Below are 20,718 nucleotides of genomic sequence, written 5' to 3' on the forward strand. Positions count from 1 at the left end.
TGGATGAGATGCCTGTTGACCATGGTGGAGAGCCTACAGAAAGAAAATTACAAGTTTAGGGCTTTCAACTATCAGCTCAGTCATAGTCAGAGAAGCAGCACAATCAAAGATAATTAGGCACAGAGAGAGACAAGAAACCATGAGCAAGAGAACTAAAAAGGCAGTGAATAATCACAGGGCCAACATCTGTCAAAGAAGGAACCCAGTGAAGTGAGTTTCGCACTTGGTTCTGCTTTTCCCCGGAGATTCCAGTAGAGGCAATGGTGTGTCAGTTTTACTATATGCTCCTGAAAGATGGAGAAGAGGAGCTGAGCTTTCAACAGACTCAGAAAGCTAAACAGCAGAAGTTGCAGCTGGGGGCCCACACCAAGGAGGGAGGTGTTTTCTGGTTCAACCTGTGTTGTAACCAGGGTCCCAGCTGGAAGCCCAGGGGATTTAATTTGTGGGTTCTCTGATGATTTTCATATTTTACCCAGATACTTTGCCCAGTTTTTCTAGTTGTTCTCAAGTGGGAGTGTTGGTCCAAATTTCAAGTGCACCATCAGTAAAAGTGGAAACTGGCATTTTTTGTTTCACTTTATTTATTTGCCATGTAACAGGTTTTCTTTCAAAGTATTTGCATTTATCAAAATTTTCTTGGTACTTCCCTGGTGGCACAGTGGTTAAGAATCCTCCTGCCAATGCAGGGGACACAGGTTCGATACCTGGTTCGGGAATATCCCACATGCCGCGGAGCAACTAAGTCCGTGCGCCACAACTACTGAGCCTGCGCTCTAGAGCCCGCACGCCACAACTAGTGAGCCCTCATGCCACAACTACTGAAGCCTGCACACCTAGAGCCCGTGCTCCACAGCAAGAGAAGCCACCACAATGAGAAGCCCGTGCACCACAACGAAGAGTAGCCTCCACTCCCTGCAACTAGAGAAAGCCCTGCGCAGCAACAAAGACCCAACGCAGCCAAAAATAAATAAATAAAATAAATAAATTTATAAAAAAATTTTTTTCTTGTACTTGTCCTAGATTTTTTTTTTTTTTTTTGTCATACCACGTGGCTTGTGGGATCTCAGTTCCCTGACCAGGGATTGAACCCGGGCCACAGCAGTGAAAGCCAGGAATCCTAACCACTAGACCACCAGGGAACTCCCTGTCCTAGATTTTGATTTATACTTAGGGGAGAATATATTCCTTCACTTCCCTAGAGTCTTTGCTCAGCTATCCCTGACTCCTGGTCCTGTGCAGGAAGAGTAGCCTCCGTTAAGAAGGCCACAGGGGAAGGAGTGTTCCCTTGGGAAGTCAGGCCTCAGTTAGGGTAGGTAGCTATCCTGTGGGATGCCAAATGACCCAGTGGTTAAGAGAGGGGGCTTGAGTCAGGTAGATTTGGTTTTTAAGTCCTGTATTCTTTCCTTAACGGCCTTGTGCAAAGTTATGACCTCTTTTTGTTCAGTTTTCTCATCTGTAATTTGGGGATAATAGTACTCAAGAAGATCTAGTCACTTTGTCAGAAATGAAATAAAGTTTTTTATTATTTATTTATTTATTTATCTTTGGCTGTGTTGGGTCTTTGTTTCTGTGCAAGAGCTTTCTCTAGTTGCGGCAAGTGGGGGCCACTCTTCATCGCGGTGCGCGGGCCTCTCACTATCGCGGCCTCTCTTGTTGCGGAGCACAGGCTCCAGACGCGCAGACTCAGTAGTTGTGGTTCACGGGCCCAGCTGCTCTGCGGCATGTGGGATCTTCCCAGACCAGGGCTCGAACCTGTGTCCCCTGCATTGGCAGGCAGATTCTCAACCACTGCGCCACCAGGGAAGCCCTGAAATAAAGTTTTTATATGACTTGATTTAGTGAGTTTATTCTGGTATCCATGTAAATGCTCTTGAGTCGTTTGCTGTGTATTCTAGAGAGAGAGAAGGGTCGTTTCATCTTTTAGGCATTATATGCATGGGACCTGGGACACACTGCCTTTAAAGGGCTTAAAAATATATTTAGTGCTTAAAAGTATTACTGGTTCCAAGTTATGAAAAAAAACCCTGCAAGATAAAAATTAACAAATGCTTGGGACTTCCCTGGTGGTCCAGTGGTACCAACGCAGGGGACGCAGGTTCGATCTCTGGTCGGGGAACTAAGATCCCACATGCCATGGGGCAACTAAGCCCACGTGCCACAACTAGAAAGCCCACGTGCCTCAACTAGAAAGCCCACACGCCACAACGAGGAGGCCTTACGCTAGAGCGGAGGATCCCGCATGCCACAATGAAGATCCCGCCTGCCACAACTAAGACCCGACGCAGCCAAAAATAAATATTTTTTAAAATTAATAAATGCTTTATTAAATGTGCCCAAACATAGCATTATGGCAACTAGCTTTCTGCAACTAGGTACAACTATTATATAGTTACATATAAATTGTATTTAATATGGGATGTAGGTGCATTTTCTTGAAATAAGACAACTTAGTAGGATTTTAAGATGGCTCTGGAGGTACTTGTCTGGTTCACTAGGTGGCAGTTTTTCTCTTTATTGGCCTGTGTCTAGTCTTCTAGTTACTCTTGCTTTTCCCCATTCTCATTTACTCCAAACGGCATTCCCTGATTATCTCTGCATGTTATTTCAGCATCTAGGGATATACATATTTTATCATTTCTAAGATGCACATTTTTTTTCACATTTCAACATCTCCGAAACATCTCATGTTACAAATTGGTGGCATATCATATTGGCGACATTTTTTAATTTTAGCATTTCATAAGAAAATGTTGCAACTAGGGACTTCCCTGGTGGGCCAGTGGGTGGGACTCCTCGCTCCCAATGCAGGGGGCGCGGGTTCAATCCCTGGTTGGGGAACTAGATCCCGCGTGCATGCTGCAACTAGGACCTGACATGGCCTAAATAAATAAATAAATAAATAAATATATAAATAAATATATAAATAAATAAATAATTTTAAAAATGCTGTGAGCTTACAGTTGATGGCATCTTAGATTTGATGGGATGTTAGCTCTCTGGGTCTGGAGCTAGGAACTTCTTGGGACTGGCTAGGGGTCTTTTTCTTTCTTCCCACCTATTTTTGGCTGCTGTTTCTTCTTAATATTCCATCTTTCTGGTTTGAAGATCATTCTGCTCTCTTTCCCCTCTTCCCACTTTCTTTTGCCTTCTTTCCTGCCTCCTTCTTTCCCCCTTCCTGTCCTTCTTTTGTCCCTCCCTGGAGTCTGCACAAGTTTGCAAGGCTCCCACTGATCTGTGCCCTTTCTTAAAGACCTTACAGCCTGATGGTGGTACCACCCAACAAGGTGAATTCTGAGCACTACATCTTCTCACCCTTTGGGGTCCTGCACATACATCCTGTAGAGGGCAGTGAGGCAATGACGCTGGGTACCTGGCACCACCGCTCTGTCCTCTGGCAACAGCTCCAGTTCATTCCGTTCTTCAAGTATTGCCTCTTACGCAAGGCCTTGGCCTGGTAGGTGATGACGGGTATGGGATTTGGGAAGAAGTGTCACAAAGAGCAACAGCCACTGTCACTGCCCTCTGATCTGTAGTTGGAAGAAGGGTGTGAAGTTGCAGAGGCTGCACCGGCACCGGACTTTCCTAGAGAAGCATCTGCTCTTTGCCGTGCCCCACTTTGGAGTTGGGCTACTCCATATTAGCAGGTGAGGTCTTCAAAACACAACTTCAGTGGCCTTTAAAAAATTATTTTACAAGAAGTAACAACACGTTCATTGTAGAAGATTTGGAAAATACAGAAAAAAAAGCACAAAGGAAAAAAAACTTCAGTCTCACCATCTACAAATAACCATGACAAACATTTTGTTGCATATCCTTGTAGTCTTTTTTTCCATCACATATACCAATGTGATCATACTTTACATATTGTTAAGTAAGCAGTTTTTTTCTCTGAATAATATATTCTGAATGTAGCTCTATGTATTAATGAATTTCTACATCAACTTGCCCCAGATCATACAATTATTAAATATCAAATTTGAGGATGTAATGCAGGTGTTTGAAACTCTGCTCTTACTATGGTATTACTTGGATTCTTTTTCTTTTTTTAAAGAAAATCTTAGTTACTCCTATTTTCAGTACTTTCTTGCTTTCTCTGCACAACTCTTCAACCACTCCAGTTATGTTCTGTGATAGGAGTTGCAAGCTCAGATGCCTACAGGGCCCAAGTAGGAGCTATGGAAGAAATGCAATGGGTTCGATTCAAGACTTTAGGGAGTGTGGGACTGCAGTCAGTTTGGAGATTGCACCTAAAAAGGACAGTCACTACTCAGTTCCAACTGACTGTTGCCATGGGGAATATGGGTCCAGTGCGTCAGCCACATTATTTTTTCAGGATGACCTGGGAATCCACATTTTGTTGTCAAATCTCTTAATTTTACCTGGTTAGTGAAAATTTTTATTAAAACACTGTGCTGGCCAACTCTTAGTGGTACATATAAAAACCTTTTCAGTCTGAATTCGTCCCATGGGCTACCAGTTTGCAACCTCTACTCTAGGTATCCTCCCAGTCTAGCTTAATCATCATGGCATAATTGGGCTGCACAGATCTGAATTTAAGTCCTGAACACTAGCAAGGCACTTTACTCTTTGAGCCCCAGTTTCCTGATCTGAAAACAAGAGAGGAAGATTTCTGCTACTCACAGCTGTAGTGAGAATTAAATGAGATTGTGAATGTAAAGTACCATGTTCAGTGCCCCAATAGGTACTGAATAAATTACATCCATTATGATCATCCTCTGCTTATTAGGGGGGGTCCTTCATTTTTTCAAGGATATTTAGAGATGTAGATTTTTCAGGGATGAAACTTCCCCGTAGGGAAGTTGGAGGTTCCTCACCTTCGATTCTAAAACCTACCTGTCCTATATACACTACCAAATATAAAATAGCTAGCTAGTGGGAAGCAGCCGCATAGCACAGGGAGATCAGCTCGGTGCTTTGTGACCACCTAGAGGGATGGGATAGGGAGGGTGGAAGGGAGACGCAAGAGGGAGGAGATATGGGAATATATGTATACATATAGCTGACTCACTTTGTTGTACAGCAGAAACTAACACAACATTGTAAAGCAATTATACTCCAATAAAGATGTTTTAAAAATAGTAAAAAATAAAGAAAGAAAGAAAAAATAAAATAAAACCTACCTGTCCATCTAGACTGTTAGGGCCCTTGGCTTCCCCTATTCCACGGAAGAAGCCGCTGCAGTCTCTCCTTCTAAGTCACACCTTGGGATCTCTTTGACCCTCTTTCCTGGCGGAAAGGTAACTCAGTGTAAACATTTGCAATAGATAACTAATAAGAACCTGCTGCATAAAAAAATAAATAAAATTCAAAAAAAATTTTTTTTAATTAAATAAATAAAACAGAAAAAAAACCAAAACCAAAAAACATTTGCACATACCCCAAGCCTTTCCCAAAGAGTTCCCCAGCCAGCAACTTCCTGGGCTTAAACTCTTCCAAAGAACCCTCAAGAGGAGGCTGCACTGTTGGTCACTGGGAATATTATAATCTCTCTAAACCTTTGCTCATTCTGAGGTGAGCTGGGCTAGGAGGAAGTCAAAGGTGTCCAAGGTAAGAGGGCAGAGTCGCTGGCTCTGAGCAGTTTAGTCCTTGATTCCAGGCTTCTGCAGGAGCTGCGCTCTGTGTCCTGGCTCCCCCATGAAGCAGATCAGTGCTACAAGTTGCTGGACCTGCGGCGGGCTCTAGCCAAGGAAAACCACAACGCTCTGCGGCTGCTCCATCGCGGCCTGCGTCTCTGCACATCCATCCTTCATCTGGTAAGAGGCTCCGATTTATTGTGAGCTTTTTCTCCAAGCTGAACTCGCCAGTGTTTCAGCCTTCTCTTGGCTTAAGCTTCCCTGTGTGTTCTGGACTCTGCAGTTGGCTCAGAGCCATTGTCCTGTCCAGCAACAGCAGTCTCTGCTCTAGGTGGATGGATTAATAAAAGGCAGGCAGAGACTTGGACTCAACCTTTTCCTAAGGCCTTGAGCAGAGAGGAAGAGGAACATAACAATGTCTGTTTTTTTCAGTTGTTCGTGCCAGGAGCATTAGAGAATTTGAGAGTTGGAATCCTGATCTTTTGTGCTGCTAGGCTCATCTCTGAGCATATCTTGAACCTTTGACAGGCCACTGTGGCTGGTAGAAGCATCCAGTCATGGAGTCCTTCCTTCGTGTGCCTACTTTGTATCTGTGGTACATCCCACCTAAGTACAGTTTATTGAAATTTTTGCATATGTGTACACCCATTAACTACCAGCAGCTCAAGACATAGAACATTTATAGCACCTCAGCAAGCTCCCTGGTACCTCTCTCATCAGTGCCTCCACAAAGGTAACCACTACTCTGACCTCTGTCACCATAGATTAATTTTGTCCAATTTGGAATTCCATGTAAATGGAATCAGACAGCATGTGCTCTTTTTCGTCTGGCTTTTTTTCACTCCACATTATGTTAGTGAGATTTACCCATAACATTGCAGGTAGTAGTGGTTCACTCTTTTGTATTGCTTTGTAGTGCTTTACTATAAAAATGTACCACAATTTACTTGTTAATTCTCCTATTGATGGACACTTATGTTGGTTCCAGTTTTTTACTATTGTGAATAACTGTTATGAACATTTTTGTATGTCTTTTGATGGACATAAACACTCATTTCTTTGAGGTATATATTCTAGGAGTGGAATTGTTGGAATAGGGTTTATGTATGTTTTACAGTGCCAAACAGTTTTCTAGAGTAGTTGTACCAGTTTACATTCCCATCCGACTTATAGTTGTCCTGTGATCTCATCAGCACTTGGGAGTGTAAAGGTTTTTAATCTTAGCCAAATTGGTGAGTGTACAGTGGTATTTCATTGTGGTTTTAATTTGTGTTTCCGTGATCACCAGTGATGTTGAGCATCCTTTCATATTTTTATTGGCCATTTTGGTACCCTCTTCTCTGAAGTGTCAAACTTTTGCTCATTTTTGATTGGGTTGTCTGGGTTTTTTCCTACTAATTTGTAGGAGTTCTTTATATATTCTGGATATGAGTTGGTATCAAATATATACATATTTTGGACATTTTATCCTAGTCTGTGGCTTACCTTTTTACTATTTTAATGGTATCTTTTGATGAGCAGAAGTTCTTAATTTTCTTGAAGTTCACTTTATTATTATTATTATTTATTTATTTATTTTTTGGTTAGTGTCCTTTGGGTTCTGGTTTAAGAAATCTTTGCCTACCCCATATTCTACTATGTTTTCTTCTAGAAATTTTATTACCTTATCTTTTACATTTAGGTGTATGATCCATTTCAAATTAATTTTTATGCATGGTGTGAGGTAAGAGTCAAGGTTTATTTTTCTCATTTATTGAAAAGACTTCCATTTCCCCACTGAATGACAGTGTTGTCTTTTTCTTAAATCAGATGATTGTGTATGTGTGGGTCTGTTTCTGGACTCTGTTCTGTACCATTAATCTATTTGTCTGTCTATTTGTCAGTGTCATGCTATCTTAATTATTGTAGCTTTATAATAAGTCTTAATATCTGGTGTTGTTAGGTCCTACAGCTTTTTGTTATTCAAGATTTCCCTAGCTATTCTAGGTTCTTTGAATTTCCATATACATTTTAGGGTCAGCTTGTTAATTTCCACAAAGTAATTTACTGGAATTTTTTTTATTAGCTTGCTTTGAATCTATGGATCAATTTGGGGGAGAATTGATATCCTAACAATATTTAGTTTCCTAATCCGTGAACATGGATCTCTTGATTTATTTTGATTTCTTTATTCTTTCTTTTAATTAATGTTCTTTTTTTAAATTAATTAATTAATTTTATTTTTGGCTGCGTTGGGTCTTCGTTGCTGCACGCGGGCTTTCTCTAGTTGCGGCGAGTGGGGGCTACTCTCCGTTGCTGTGCGCGGGCTTCTCATTGCGGTGGCTTCTCTTTGTTGTGGAGCATGGGCTCTAGGCGCACAGGCTTTAGTAGTTGTGGCACTTGGGCTCAGTAGTTATGGCTCGTGGGCTCTAGAGCGCAGGCTCAGTAGTTGTGGTGCACGGGCTTAGTTGCTCCACGGCATGTGGGATCTTCCCGTACCAGGGCTCGAACCCATGTCCCCTACATTGGCAGGAGGATTGTTAACCACTGCACCACCAGGGAAGTCCCTCTTTAATTACTCTTAACAAGGTTTTGTAGGTTTCCTTTAGAGGTCTTGAAAATATTTCATTAGATTTATTACTAGATATTTGATATTTTTTGTTGCTATTATAAAAGGTATTTTAAAGCATTATTGTTTTCTAATAGTTGCTATACCATACACAAAAATTAATTCGTGGTGGGGCTTCCCTGGTGGCGCAGTGGTTAAGAACCTCGCCAAGTCCAAGGCATGTCCGTATATGACACGCCTAGCTTAGGTCTCAACTGCCTTGTGCCTGGATCTCAGAAGACTGGGATCTGAGCTCAGAGTTAGCAGAATACAATCCACAGACAACTCGTAGTTCTAATCACAAGCTCTGTTGAACATCAGAAAGAATAGGAGAGCAGCAAGGACAAAAGGTCCATCTGGCCAAATATGTCTTTCTGGTGTCTCCCCTCTGTTCCTCAACAGGACAGGCCCAGAGGTGGCAACTATCAGCAGGCTTTGTAGGCTGAGGAACTTCCCAGTTGTGAGAAGAACCCACAAAGAGGTGCCCAAGCTTTTAACCCTATTCCCTGTCCGCCGCTAGAAAGTCTGTGTCAGCAGCCAGAGACAGCTTCTACTCTCGCAGAAGGCAGTGTTGTGCTGGTCAGCAGGCCACATCACCCAGGCCTGGTGATTGGACTCCATATCCTGGAATAATTGCTGGGCCTTACTTAGCCAGTCTCTCTTTTCCTTTGTCTGGTCTATGCATTGTGAATCTCTCTATTTACACATGCACAAATTTTCTATTTGAGTTCCATCCTGGGGGCTTTTAGCAGACAGGCCTGGCCTATCAAACTAACTCACTGTGGCCTCTCAATATATGTTCTCCATTTCACATCTTCTATGGTCACTTAAAGATCTCCAGGGCCGATCTCTACTAAAAAGCAGCCATTCATGTGTATATCTAGGTTTTAGGCTCCATGACCTGAGAGCTTTGCAACAGGCCAGTGGGTGGCCAGTTTGGTCTCCATCCCCTTTTCTCCAGTGAATTTTCCACTCTCTATTCTGACAGATTCACGAGGATACATACCACATGCAACAGGGCCTGCAGGAACAAGTGAGAAACTGCAAGAGGATCAGGACAGGCCAGGGCTCCCTGTACCTTCAGAGGGTGCAGTGCCAGCAGCTAGAGCAGAAGCTGATGCAGGTAGAAGCTTGGCTGCTGCAGATGGGGCCGCTGGCCCGCCTGGTAGACTACATGATTTGCCAGAACCTCGTGTCCATCATAGAGGACGAGATAACCTCTTTTGTGGCCAACGTCTTGCAAGTGAGGTGGTGGGTGTCATGTGTGGAGGTTGGCGGGCAGTCAGGGGCCAGCTGGTAGGGAACGGATACTGACATCTAGCCCCACAACCTCTCCTTACCCTCCTTTACAGGCCCCAAGGCAGAAACCCTTTCTCTCAGCGCAGCTGGTCTTTGACAGTTGTGGCCAGCTGTCTCATGAGCCCTGTATTGAAAATATGATCCAGATTATAACTGGGGGCCTAAGGTCTACGAAGGCCTCTGCCCTGAAGGTATTCTGGACTGGACAGGGGGCTGGCTGTAGGAATTCCCAGTTCGTATCCTCTGTATAATCAGAAGCTCTCAGCCTGGTCTGAACTCTCATTGTTTGCTATTTCTGCCCCTTCTCTGTACCTTGGCCTGAAGGTAATGCAGTGTACAGACCCGAAGACCTTCCGGGATTCCCTGTACTTTGAAGGTATTTAAGGAGCCCTAGGCAGCAGGGAGGAAGGGTGGAAGGAGGGAGAAGGGCACATGCAGTGTCCTAATGGCCAGAGAGTCGGGCACTGGGCATGGATGGAGCAGCTCTAACCTGGGTCTGCACATGTGTTGGGCGGTAGGAGAGTGGAGACACGTTTTTGCTTTCTCGTGCATGTGTCTATGTGTACGTATGTGCACGCACCTGAGTGTAGTGAGAGGCGTATGAAAGAGTGTGAGTACATTGTCCTCTATTTGTCCTAACTCCATGAGGTTTTTCTCCAATGTCATAATGGCGTTTCATTTACAATTGGATTTGATTGCTAAGTTAATTTGTACTTGTTTGAAGAACTCTGCCTGTTCAATATTTGCTTTATGTCATGTAGCTCTTTTTCATTTCATATAGAATAATTCATTAGTATTACTGAGCTATTTTATAGTTACCAGTTATCATTGATTATCAATCCTCAAACTAGTAAATCATCAGGGAGGAAATACACCTTCACATTCCCTTTATTTGGAATACTCACGCCGTCACAGATAAAACCATCAAATGCATTCAGTCACCTCTGACATGCAGGTGCTTTTTCATTTTCCCATTCCAACTAGTACGTTTTCATTAAGATGATGTGAAGACACCAGGTTAATTTTAGGAATTAGGTGACAAGGAAGAAAAAGGGTCATTGAAAGGAGCCTGTGTTTTTCTTTTCTTTGTTTGTTTTTTGGCCATACCTCGCAGCATGCAGGATCTTAGTTCCGCGACCAGGGATCAAACCAGTGCCCCCTGCAGTGGAAACTCGGAGTCCTAACCACTGGACCACCAGGGAATTCCCGAGCCTGCATCTTTAACAAATCACACCAGTTGTGGCACATTTTTTTCTCAAGTGAATCTAGATTAATCAATAGAGATTATTGATGTTTGTTTTACATGGTACAGTGGAAAAAGGAAGGGCTCTGAAATCAGACAGGCTAGTTCACTAATCTGTAAAATGGGAAAACAAAAATACCTCAGTTGCAGCATTGTTTTGAAGAATAAAAGACTAATATGTTTAGAATAGTGCTCAGCACATAGTAGTACGTGTTACAGATAGTATCTTATTAGTAGTAGTATTAAAGATTTAGGTAAATCATACATTTCACAGTGCTTCCTCATTATATGATGTACTAGTTCATACTATGCATATGCTCCAGTATTTTCCTTTGAATGGCAAAACAAACAAACAAAAACCCCTTAAACTTTTATTCTAAATTCTAGTGAAAGTGAGAATATTCACTTGCAATGTCTTGGGTTATCCCTTGTACTTTTAGAAAAGCAGCAGGGACTGATGTATATAGGGGTGAAGTGTCACGATACTCATATCTTGCAAGTATTGGGTTGGCCAAAAAGTTCATTTGGGGTTTTCCATAACTACGGAAAATCCTGAATGAACTTTTTGGCCAAACCAATAGTTTAGGGAAAAGAAAAATAGAAGGAAAAACAAAAAAAGCAATGTGGCAAAATGTTAATAATTGTTGAGTCTAAGTAGATAGATAAAGAAAGGAGTGTGTAGAACCTTTAAACTTTTCTGCATGTTTGAGATTTTTCAAAATCAGAATTTGAAGGAAAAAAACAAGATCAGCATGGAAAATCAAGTTAATAACGTGGAGGAACCAGAATCAAAGTTCTGATTTGGGATTTTTCTGTGAGTTCTTTATGAAAATTAGAGTAATATACAATAAACATGTAGCAGGTAAAACACTATAAGTAGTCTTTAAGAAATACATTCATCTGAGAAATCTTTTACTTAAATGAGGCAAAATTTATATGGCATTTTAACCAAATTACAAAATGATTTCAGTACCTCCATTTATACCCAAAAATATGAAAAATAAGCCCCTTATAACAGAAAATTATATATTTACTAGATTCTAGTCCCTAAAAGAATACCCAGTGCTTTACTAAAGTGCTTGTAACATATTCTCTGTTCATAAGCTATGTTCTATGACATTTTCCAGAGGGCAGTCTTAGAACTGGAACATTTTGAGACCAAAAAGAGGTTATTAATGTTACTATCGGATGCTCTTACAGTCTTATCAGGAATATTCTGCAGTTTAAAACTGAGAAATACAATCAGATAATCATTTTTCTCATCTGGCAGGTGTCAAGTTCAGGAACTATTACCTTAAAGTTCTTACTTTAACTTTACTATAGCAATATCCTACCAAGATCGGAATATCTCTTTGAGAAATGAAGGAAACAATAGCAAAGATCAACAAAACTAAAAGCTGGTTCTTTGAGAAGATAAACAAAATTAATAAACCATTAGCCAGACTCATCAAGAAAAAAAAGGGAGAAGACTCAAATCAACAGAATTAGAAATGAAAAAGGAGAAGTAACAACTGACACTGCAGAAATACACAGAATCATGAGGGATTACTACAAGCAACTATATGCCAATAAAATGGACAACCTGGGAGAAATGGACAAATTCTTAGAAAAGCACAACCTTCCAAGACTGAACCAGGAAGAAATAGAAAATACGAACACACCAATCACAAGTAATGAAATTGAAACTGTGATTAAAAATCTTCCAACAAACAAAAGTCCAGGACCAGATGGCTTCACAGGTGAATTCTATCAAACATTTAGAGAAGAGCTAACACCCATCCTTCTCAAAATTTCCAAAATACAGCAGAGGGAGGAACACTCCCAAACTCATTCTATGAGGCCACCATCACCCTGATAGCAAAACCAGACAAAGATGTCACAAAAAAAGAAAACTACAGACCAATATCACTGATGAACATAGATGCAAAAATCCTCAACAAAATACTAGCAAACAGAATCCAACAGCACATTAAAAGGATCACACACCATGATCAAGTGGGGTTTATCCCATGAATGCAAGGATTCTCCAATATATGCAAATCAATCAACGTGATAAACCATATTAACAAATTGAAGGAGAAAAACCATATGATCATCTCAATAGATGCAGAAAAAGCTTTCGACAAAATTCAGCACCTATTTATGATAAAAACTCTCTAGAACGTAGGCATAGAGGGAACCTACCTCAACATAATAAAGGCCATATATGACAAACCCACAGCCAACATCGTTCTCAATGGTGAAAAACTGAAAGCATTTCCTCTAAGATCAGGAACAAGACAAGGGTGCCCACTCTCACCACTATTATTCAACGTAGTTTTGGAAGTTTTAGCTACAGCAATCAGAGAAGAAAAAGAAATAAAAGGAATCCAAATCAGAAAAGAAGAATTAAAAATGTCAGTGTTTGCAGATGACATGATACTATACATAGAGAATCCTAAAGATGCTACCAGAAAACAACTAGAGCTAATCAATGAATTTGGTAGAGTAGCAGGATACAAAATTAATGCACAGAAATCTCTTGCATTCCTGTACACTAATGATAAAAAATCTGAAAGAGAAATTAAGGAAACACTCCCAATTACCATTACAACAAAAAGAATAAAATACCTAGGAATAAACCTACCTAACGAAACAAAAGACCTGTATGCAGAAAACTATGAGACACTGATGAAAGAAATTAAAGATGATACCAACAGATGGAAAGATATACCATGTTCTTGGATTGGAAGAGTCAACATTGTGAAAGTGACTATACTGCCCAAAGCAATCTACAGATTCAATGCAATCCCTATTAAACTACCAATGGCATTTTTCACAGAAGTAGAACAAAAAGTTTCACAATTTGTATGGAAACAGAAAAGACCCTGAATAGCCAAAACAATCTTGAGAAAGAAAAACGGAGCTGGAGGAATCAGACTCCTGGACTTCAGACTATACTACAAAGCTACAGTAATCAAGACAGTATGGTACTGGCACAAAAACAGAAATATAGATCAATGGAACAGGATAGAAAGCCCAGAGATAAACCCACACACCTATGGTCACCTTATCTTTGATAAAGGAGGCAAGAATATACAATGGAGAAAAGACAGCCTCTTCAATAAGTGGTGCTGGGAAAACTGGACGGCTACATGTAAAAGAATGAAATTAGAACACTTCCTAACACCATACACAAAAATAAATTCAAAATGAATTAAAGACCTAAATGTAAGGCCAGACACTATAAAACTCTTAGAGGAAAACATAGGCAGAACACTCTATGACATAAATCACAGCAAGATCCTTTTTGACCCACCTCCTAGAGAAATGGAAATAAAAACTAAAATAAACAAATGGGACCTAATGAAACTTAAAAGCTTTTGCACAGCAAAGGAAACAATAAAAAAGACGAAAAGACAACCCTCAGAATAGGAGAAAATATTTGCAAACGAAGCAACTGACAAAGGATTAATCTCCAAAATATACAAGCAGCTCATGCAGCTCAATATCAAAAAAACAAACAACCCAATCGAAAAATGGGCAGAAGACCTAAATAGACATTTCTCCAAAGAAGATATAGAGATTGCTAACAAACACATGAAATGATGCTCAACATCACTAATCATTAGAGAAATGCAAATCAAAACTACAATGAGGTATCACCTCACACCGGTCAGAATAGCCATCATCAAAAAATCTACAAACAATAAATGCTGGAGAGCGTGTGGAGAAAAGGGAACCCTCTTGCACTGTTGGTGGTAATGTAAATGATACAGCCACTATGGAGAACAGTATGGAGGTTCCTTAAAAAACTAAAAATAGAACTACCATATGACCTAGCAATCCCACTACTGGGCATATACCCTGAGAAAACCATAATTCAAAAAGAGTCATGTACCACAAAGTTCAAATTGCAGCACTATTTACAATAGCCAGGACATGGAAGCAACCTAAATGTCCATCGACAGATGAATGGATAAAGAAGATGTGGCACATATATACAATGGAATATTACTCAGCCATAAAAGGAAACGAAATTGAGTTATTTGTAGTGAGGTGGATGGACCTAGAGTCTGTCATACAGAGTGAAGTAAGTCAGAAAGAGAAAAACAAATACCATATGCTAACACATATATATGGAATGTAAACAACAACAAAAAAATGGTTCTGATGAACCTAAAGGCAGGACAGGAATAAAGACACAGACGTAGAGAATGGACTTGAGGACATGGGGAGGGGGAAGGGTAAGCTGCAATGAAGTGAGAGAGTAGCATGGACATATATACACTACCAAATGTAAAGTAGATAGCTAGTGGGAAGCAGCTGCATAGCACAGGGAGATCAGCTCGGTGCTTTGTGACCACCTAGAGGGGTGGGATAAGGAGGGTGGGAGGGAGACATAAGAGGGAGGGGATATGGGGATATACATATGCATATAGGTGATTCACTTTGTCATACAGCAGAAACTAACACAACACTGTAAAGCAATTATACTCCAATAAAGATATTAAAAAAAAAGAATACATTTTTGATATTTGTGGTAAGATAAATCTGTAACCCTGAAAAGGGACAAAGGATTGCTTCATTTTTATTATAAAAATCTCTTGAAGTAGATTTTTGTTGGAATGGTGTTGAAGTTAGCTTAGAGATATAATGCAAAAAATGAAACTGTCCTTACTATATATTTTTCCAGGGGGCTGCATATGGCAGGGAGGGTCTCTTGGGAATGTGAGGTGTGAACAGTATGACCAGCAAGAGGAAGTATAGACGGAAGCAGTGTAACAGTGAGCGGATTCATAGATGAGAGAGGAAGGAGTTTTTTTTCTTGCCACTCTGTAAGAAATTTTGAAACGATGAAAAGTCCTATAAGTATGTTTGACAAGATGCTTTGCTCTGTGTGAAATGTCTGAGTTACTCATTCAAGGAAACCTACTGTAAAGATCTATCATTATTTAGGTCTTTCAAGTTGGATGGATATTTTAAAATGCAGCTCCATGTTGACTCATATGTATTATACTAAAACATATATATTTTAAATGGAAGCCCAAATCACTTAGCAGTGACAGGTAACATATTTCTTTGATTTACTTGATATCAGGTCTCTCTTTTTTTTTGTTTTTAATCGGAGATCAGGGTTTTTTTTATTTATTTATTTATTTATTTATTTATTTATGGCTGTGTTGGGTCTTCGTTTCTGTGCGAGGGCTTTCTCTAGTTGTGGCAAGTGGGGTCCACTCTTCATCGCGGTGCGCGGGCCTCTCACTATCGTGGCCTCTCTTGTTGCGGAGCACAGGCTCCAGACGCGCAGGCTCAGCAATTGTGGCTCATGGGCCCAGTTGCTCCGCGGCATGTGGGATCTTCCCAGACCAGGGCTCGAACCCGTGTCCCCTGCATTGGCAGGCAGATTCTCAACCACTGCGCCACCAGGGAAGCCCGATATCAGGTCTCTTTATTTCACTCTTCCTCTGGCTAAGAAGTCATTAGTGTTCTGTTCTGTTGGGATATTGCATTCGCCAAATTATATTAAAAATGCACTAGCTTTTCTTTCCATTGCTCAGAACCACACATGAATTGACTATATAGCATCATATTGCCTGAGTGCTCTCATGGGTCTTGGCACCTTGAATCACAGTTCTTCAACCCCATCTTTGTTTTGGAGCTCACAAAACAGAGAGTTACCAAATTCAAAGGCAGAAAAGATGTAGCAGCACCAAACTTCAGAGAAATTGAAACTAGAAAGTCAGGAAGAGAGTCCCTGTCTCTCAAGTTGGTGATTATCCTTTCATCTATACTTCTGTCTGTGCTTCTTCCCAATTCCCCTGATTCTCTCCTAACACTAGCTGTCTCTGCTTCCTGTGAACTTTCTGCTCCCTTATAACCATTGCTTCCAAATGACTTAGACTTTCTATGGCACCGACTCCATTCTTGACTCTATATATGATCTTTCAGTTAAGTTTTCCTGATTGTGTGACTTAGTTCAAATTTTCCAGACAAGAAATATGATTGATTCAGCCTATCCTATAGAGAGTCATGTATCCATAAAATCTGGCAAGAGCAATGGGGTCATGGTACAAATTAATTGGTTTTCACTATAGGTCAGAGCATATCCTCTTAGAAGGGTGTATATGGTGGAGGAGGCTCCAACCTTCAGCTATGCTTGTCCTGGCTATAAACATCTATTATATGGGCCTAAATGTGCAAGTTGGTTTTGGATTACATTTCCTAACTCAAAGCTAGCTAAGGAAAAGGGGAGATTTTTTACTAGGCCCTATAACTAAGAAATTAATGAATACAGCTGGATTCAGGGCTAAGGCAATGTCATCAAGGCTTTCTCTCTCTCTCTTAGTCCTTTGATTTTACTTGTGAGTTTGAATTCTAAGTCAGTGAGAATGCTGTCAGCTGGAAGTAACAGAAGACCTAAGAGTAGCCTAAACAATACAATCATCTCACATAACAAGAAGTCTCCAGGTAGCTTCCAGGGTTGGTTCAGCGGCTCAGAAATGTCATCAAGTACCAGGCTCTTTATATCCTTCCCTGATTCCATTCTGGGTTTAGCTGTAGGTAAGGACAGATCCTCTTGGAAGGGTATATGTGCTGGGGGAGGCTGCAATCAAAAATCTTTTTTCATCCTCAGGCTATTGCATTGTAGTTGCAAGACAAGTTGCAGCTCCATGCATCCCATTCTCAAGCAAAGTCATGTTTTAAAAAGGGGAGGCAAGATTAGAGAGAAAGCTCTCCTTGCCTGACTCTCACTTATTATCAGGAAAATAAATCTTCTCCAGAAACTCCCCAGCAGATGCACTGTTACATCTCATTGTAAAAATCTAGGTGTGGGAAATCAAATGGCTGATATATTTAGTTTCTCATGGAAGATAGGCTCTACCACCATGGAAGAAGGGAGAAGCAAATGGCTATTAGTTGGTCAAGCAATATGCCTTCCAAGGTTTCATTCTTCAGATAGGCTCTCTCCTCCTGGCAAGCAAGAGAATCACCAGCATTCTCTACATTGTCATTTCTGCTATATTCTTACCCTTTTAATAATTTTATTATTGAATAAAACCTCATTTAAGTTTAGTTCTACAAGTAACAATATATTTATGCTCACCAGCAGTCCTTATGTTGATGTCTCTTTTAGTCATTTTGTTTGCCCAAAGTTCATTCTCTATTTAGATTCCTCAGGATGGGCTTGTGGGAGCAGAATTCTCAAGTTCTTCTATGTTGATAATAGTTTGTACCCTTTGAAAGTTAGTATTACCAGTTGTAAAATCATTGCCTCATATGTTCTTCCTTTCCATATCTTAAAGATATTACTCCATTTTCTTCTGGCATTAAAAGTTGTCAAAAAATCTGATAATAATCTAATTTTATTTCCTTTATTAATCACTTGCTTTATTTTTTTTTTTTGCCTAGATACCTGAAATATTTTTCCTTTTTCCTTGAAATTTAGTAATTTTAGTAGAATATGTCTTGGTATTGAACATTCTAAGATAGTATTCTCAGGTATGCTCCTTTATAATGTAGCTTTAAGTATTTTTTATTTCAGGAAAGTATTCTTGAATTAAGACTTTTAGTATTGTTCTCTTCCCTTGCTTTGGATTTTTCTTCAGGGACTCCTATTACATGTGTTTTAGATCCTTATCACTTTTCCCCCAATGTATGTTCCTTTCTCTTGAAATATTTTTTTAAAATCCTTATTTCTTTTTTATTTTGTAATTATCCTTATTTTTACCTTCTATTTTTCTTAAGGCATTATTTACCTGTTAAGTTTATTTGCTCTTATCTTCCTTTTAGTTCAGTTTCCATTCCAAAATTATGTTTTCTTTTATTTCTAATTCTTTCCTGAGTTCTGTTGCATAATTTCTGAGTTTTTCTAATTCTGATATGTGGTTTTCTTTCATGGGTTATGCCATTTTCGGGGTGTCTTTTGACTTGTTTTGAAATGGGCTTGTTTTGATCTGTTTCCTGACATGCTTTCATTGTCTATAAAGATGTTATTCTACTCCCCGTTCTCTTTTTTCTTATACTAGCTTTGTATGGGGTTTGATGTTGGTACTTTTCTGTTACTCATTTCTGAAAAGTTCTCTTTTACTAAGTTTTAGGAGACAGCTTGGTTCAAGAATAGTTTTCTAACCTTTCAATTTCCTTTTCTATTGATTTTCTGTAGTGTTCAAAAAATGGGGGCTAACTTTCTGAGATTTCCTGGTTTCTGTTTCTCTCTCCCACTTTTATTCGGACCTTTTCTTTTTCTCTATTGCTTCCATTCTGCTCACTTTTTACTTTACCCCCAGCAGTTTCACCTTAGTGCTGAGCACTGTCGCAGAAGGGAGCCCTTGCCGTTGGTTTTAGGAGCTCATTGGGCATAGACTGCTAAAGCTTCTACGGACCTTACCTACCTGCTACTGGAGCGGGCAAATCCCCTTCCATTTTTACCTGCTCTTCTCGAATTAGCCCTCTTCTTTCCACAAAATGCCTGTTGGCTGTTGCGGAGTTTTCCTAGTCTCAGGTCAGTCTGGTATACCATTGCTCTCCTCTGCTTCCTTCCCCATAAATGGCGATGCCACTTGGGTCTTGAGGCTGTAGGTGGTTTGTTCCCACCCACTTATATTTTAGTGTTTGTAAGGATCCTTTGTCTTCATTTTGTTAAAAAATGTTATCCAGATGGGTTTTTTGTTTTACTGTCTAATTGCTCTGTCAATTTTATATACCAAATTCATGTGGGAATTTGGAATAGATTTCAAAATTATGCTGCCACTTCCACCATCTTCCTAGAACCCCTTCTGGCATTATTTTTAAAGGATCATTCTGGTTATACAGGGCAGACTGCAAAGTGATAGAGGCAAGGACCAAAGCAGGGAGACGAGTTAGAAGGGTATTTCAATAATGCCGTGAGATTTGATGGTGACTTGGGCTGGGGAAAGAGGGGAAGGCAGTGGTACAGGTGGTGAGAATCGGTTGGATTTTGGATATATTTTGAACATAGAGCCAATGGGATTTTCTGATGGCTGGCTGTGTTGTATGTGAGAGAAGAGTCAAAGATAGCTTTAAAGTTTTTGACTGGAGCACCCGGAAGAATGGAGTTCCCGTTTACTGACGTTGGAGGACTGCATGAGGAGCAATCTCGGGGGGGCGGATAGAGATCAGAGCTCATTTTGGGCTGTTAAAAGTTTGAGGTGCATATTAGGCATCTAAGTAGAGATGTAGACTAGGCAGTTGTTTAAGTGGGATTGGGATTCAGGGAGAGATCTGAGCTAGACATAAATTTCAGAGCAAATAGGTGGTATTTAAAACCATGAAACTGGATGAGCTCTCCTAGAAAGTGAGTACTGATGGGGAAGAGAAGAGATCTGAGGATGGGCCCTTGCGGGCACTGTGGTGTTTAGGCGTTGGCAGTATGGATCTAATTTCTGAACGTTTCGATGCTTCTTCTCCCTTTTTGTGCAAAGTTTTAACACAAATACTAAAATTGGCAATTAAACAGTTTCTAAGAATTAAGGGGGAGGCCAAGTTCAAGGATATTCCTTAAGACGGATACTGAGGACGGGCTTGCTCAGCTTCCTTTCTCACCTCCTCCTCTGTTCTGCAGAGGCTAGAGTGCTATAAACTGTGTTTCTCAGACCCCCTTGCGGCTGGGAGTCATATGTGATTTAGATCTATATGCGAGTTCAGCTCAGAATTGAGGTAAGTAGGGGAGAGAGGCAAGGCATATGCCATCCATTCTGCTGGTGGGGCTCGTAATCGCTTATGATCATGTGCTTATGTAGCTGGTGGTATGGCAATGACATCCCAATTTGCCAGGCAGCACAGAGCCCTAGACACTTGGCCTAGAATGTTTTTGTTTTTCAGCTCTTGCAGTTATTCACAACCCATGTAATAATCTATAATAATTTCCTCCCTGCTTTTACTAGCTAGACTGAATTCTGTTCTGTGCACCTGAACCCTAACTAATAAATTCCCTTGGTGGGTCTGGTACTGTGTTTATGATGTAGATGTATGTGTAAACTCACTCATGAACA

General features: G+C 40.4%; 1 protein-coding gene and 1 long non-coding RNA gene across 2 annotated transcripts in view; one reads left to right on the top strand and one right to left on the bottom strand.

Annotated features, from left to right (window-relative positions):
• The window catches only part of DNHD1 (dynein heavy chain domain 1), a 76,475-nt gene that overhangs the window by 6,930 nt on the left and 48,827 nt on the right, over window positions 1-20,718 (top strand). Inside the window, 6 exon segments of the mRNA XM_082476291.1 lie at window positions 3,251-3,454; window positions 3,534-3,644; window positions 5,618-5,774; window positions 9,170-9,424; window positions 9,534-9,671; window positions 9,805-9,856. Coding sequence (XP_082332417.1) covers window positions 3,251-3,454; window positions 3,534-3,644; window positions 5,618-5,774; window positions 9,170-9,424; window positions 9,534-9,671; window positions 9,805-9,856 — 917 coding nt within the window.
• LOC309667691 overlaps window positions 4,799-20,718 on the bottom strand; it is a 30,875-nt gene continuing 14,955 nt past the window's right edge. Inside the window, exon 3 of the long non-coding RNA XR_014267900.1 lies at window positions 4,799-5,247. This is a non-coding gene — a long non-coding RNA (uncharacterized lncRNA). The remainder of the gene's footprint in view (window positions 5,248-20,718) is intronic.

The sequence above is a fragment of the Balaenoptera physalus genome (genome assembly GCF_965194825.1).
Source record: "Balaenoptera physalus genome assembly, chromosome: 10".
NCBI lineage: Eukaryota > Metazoa > Chordata > Mammalia > Artiodactyla > Balaenopteridae > Balaenoptera > Balaenoptera physalus.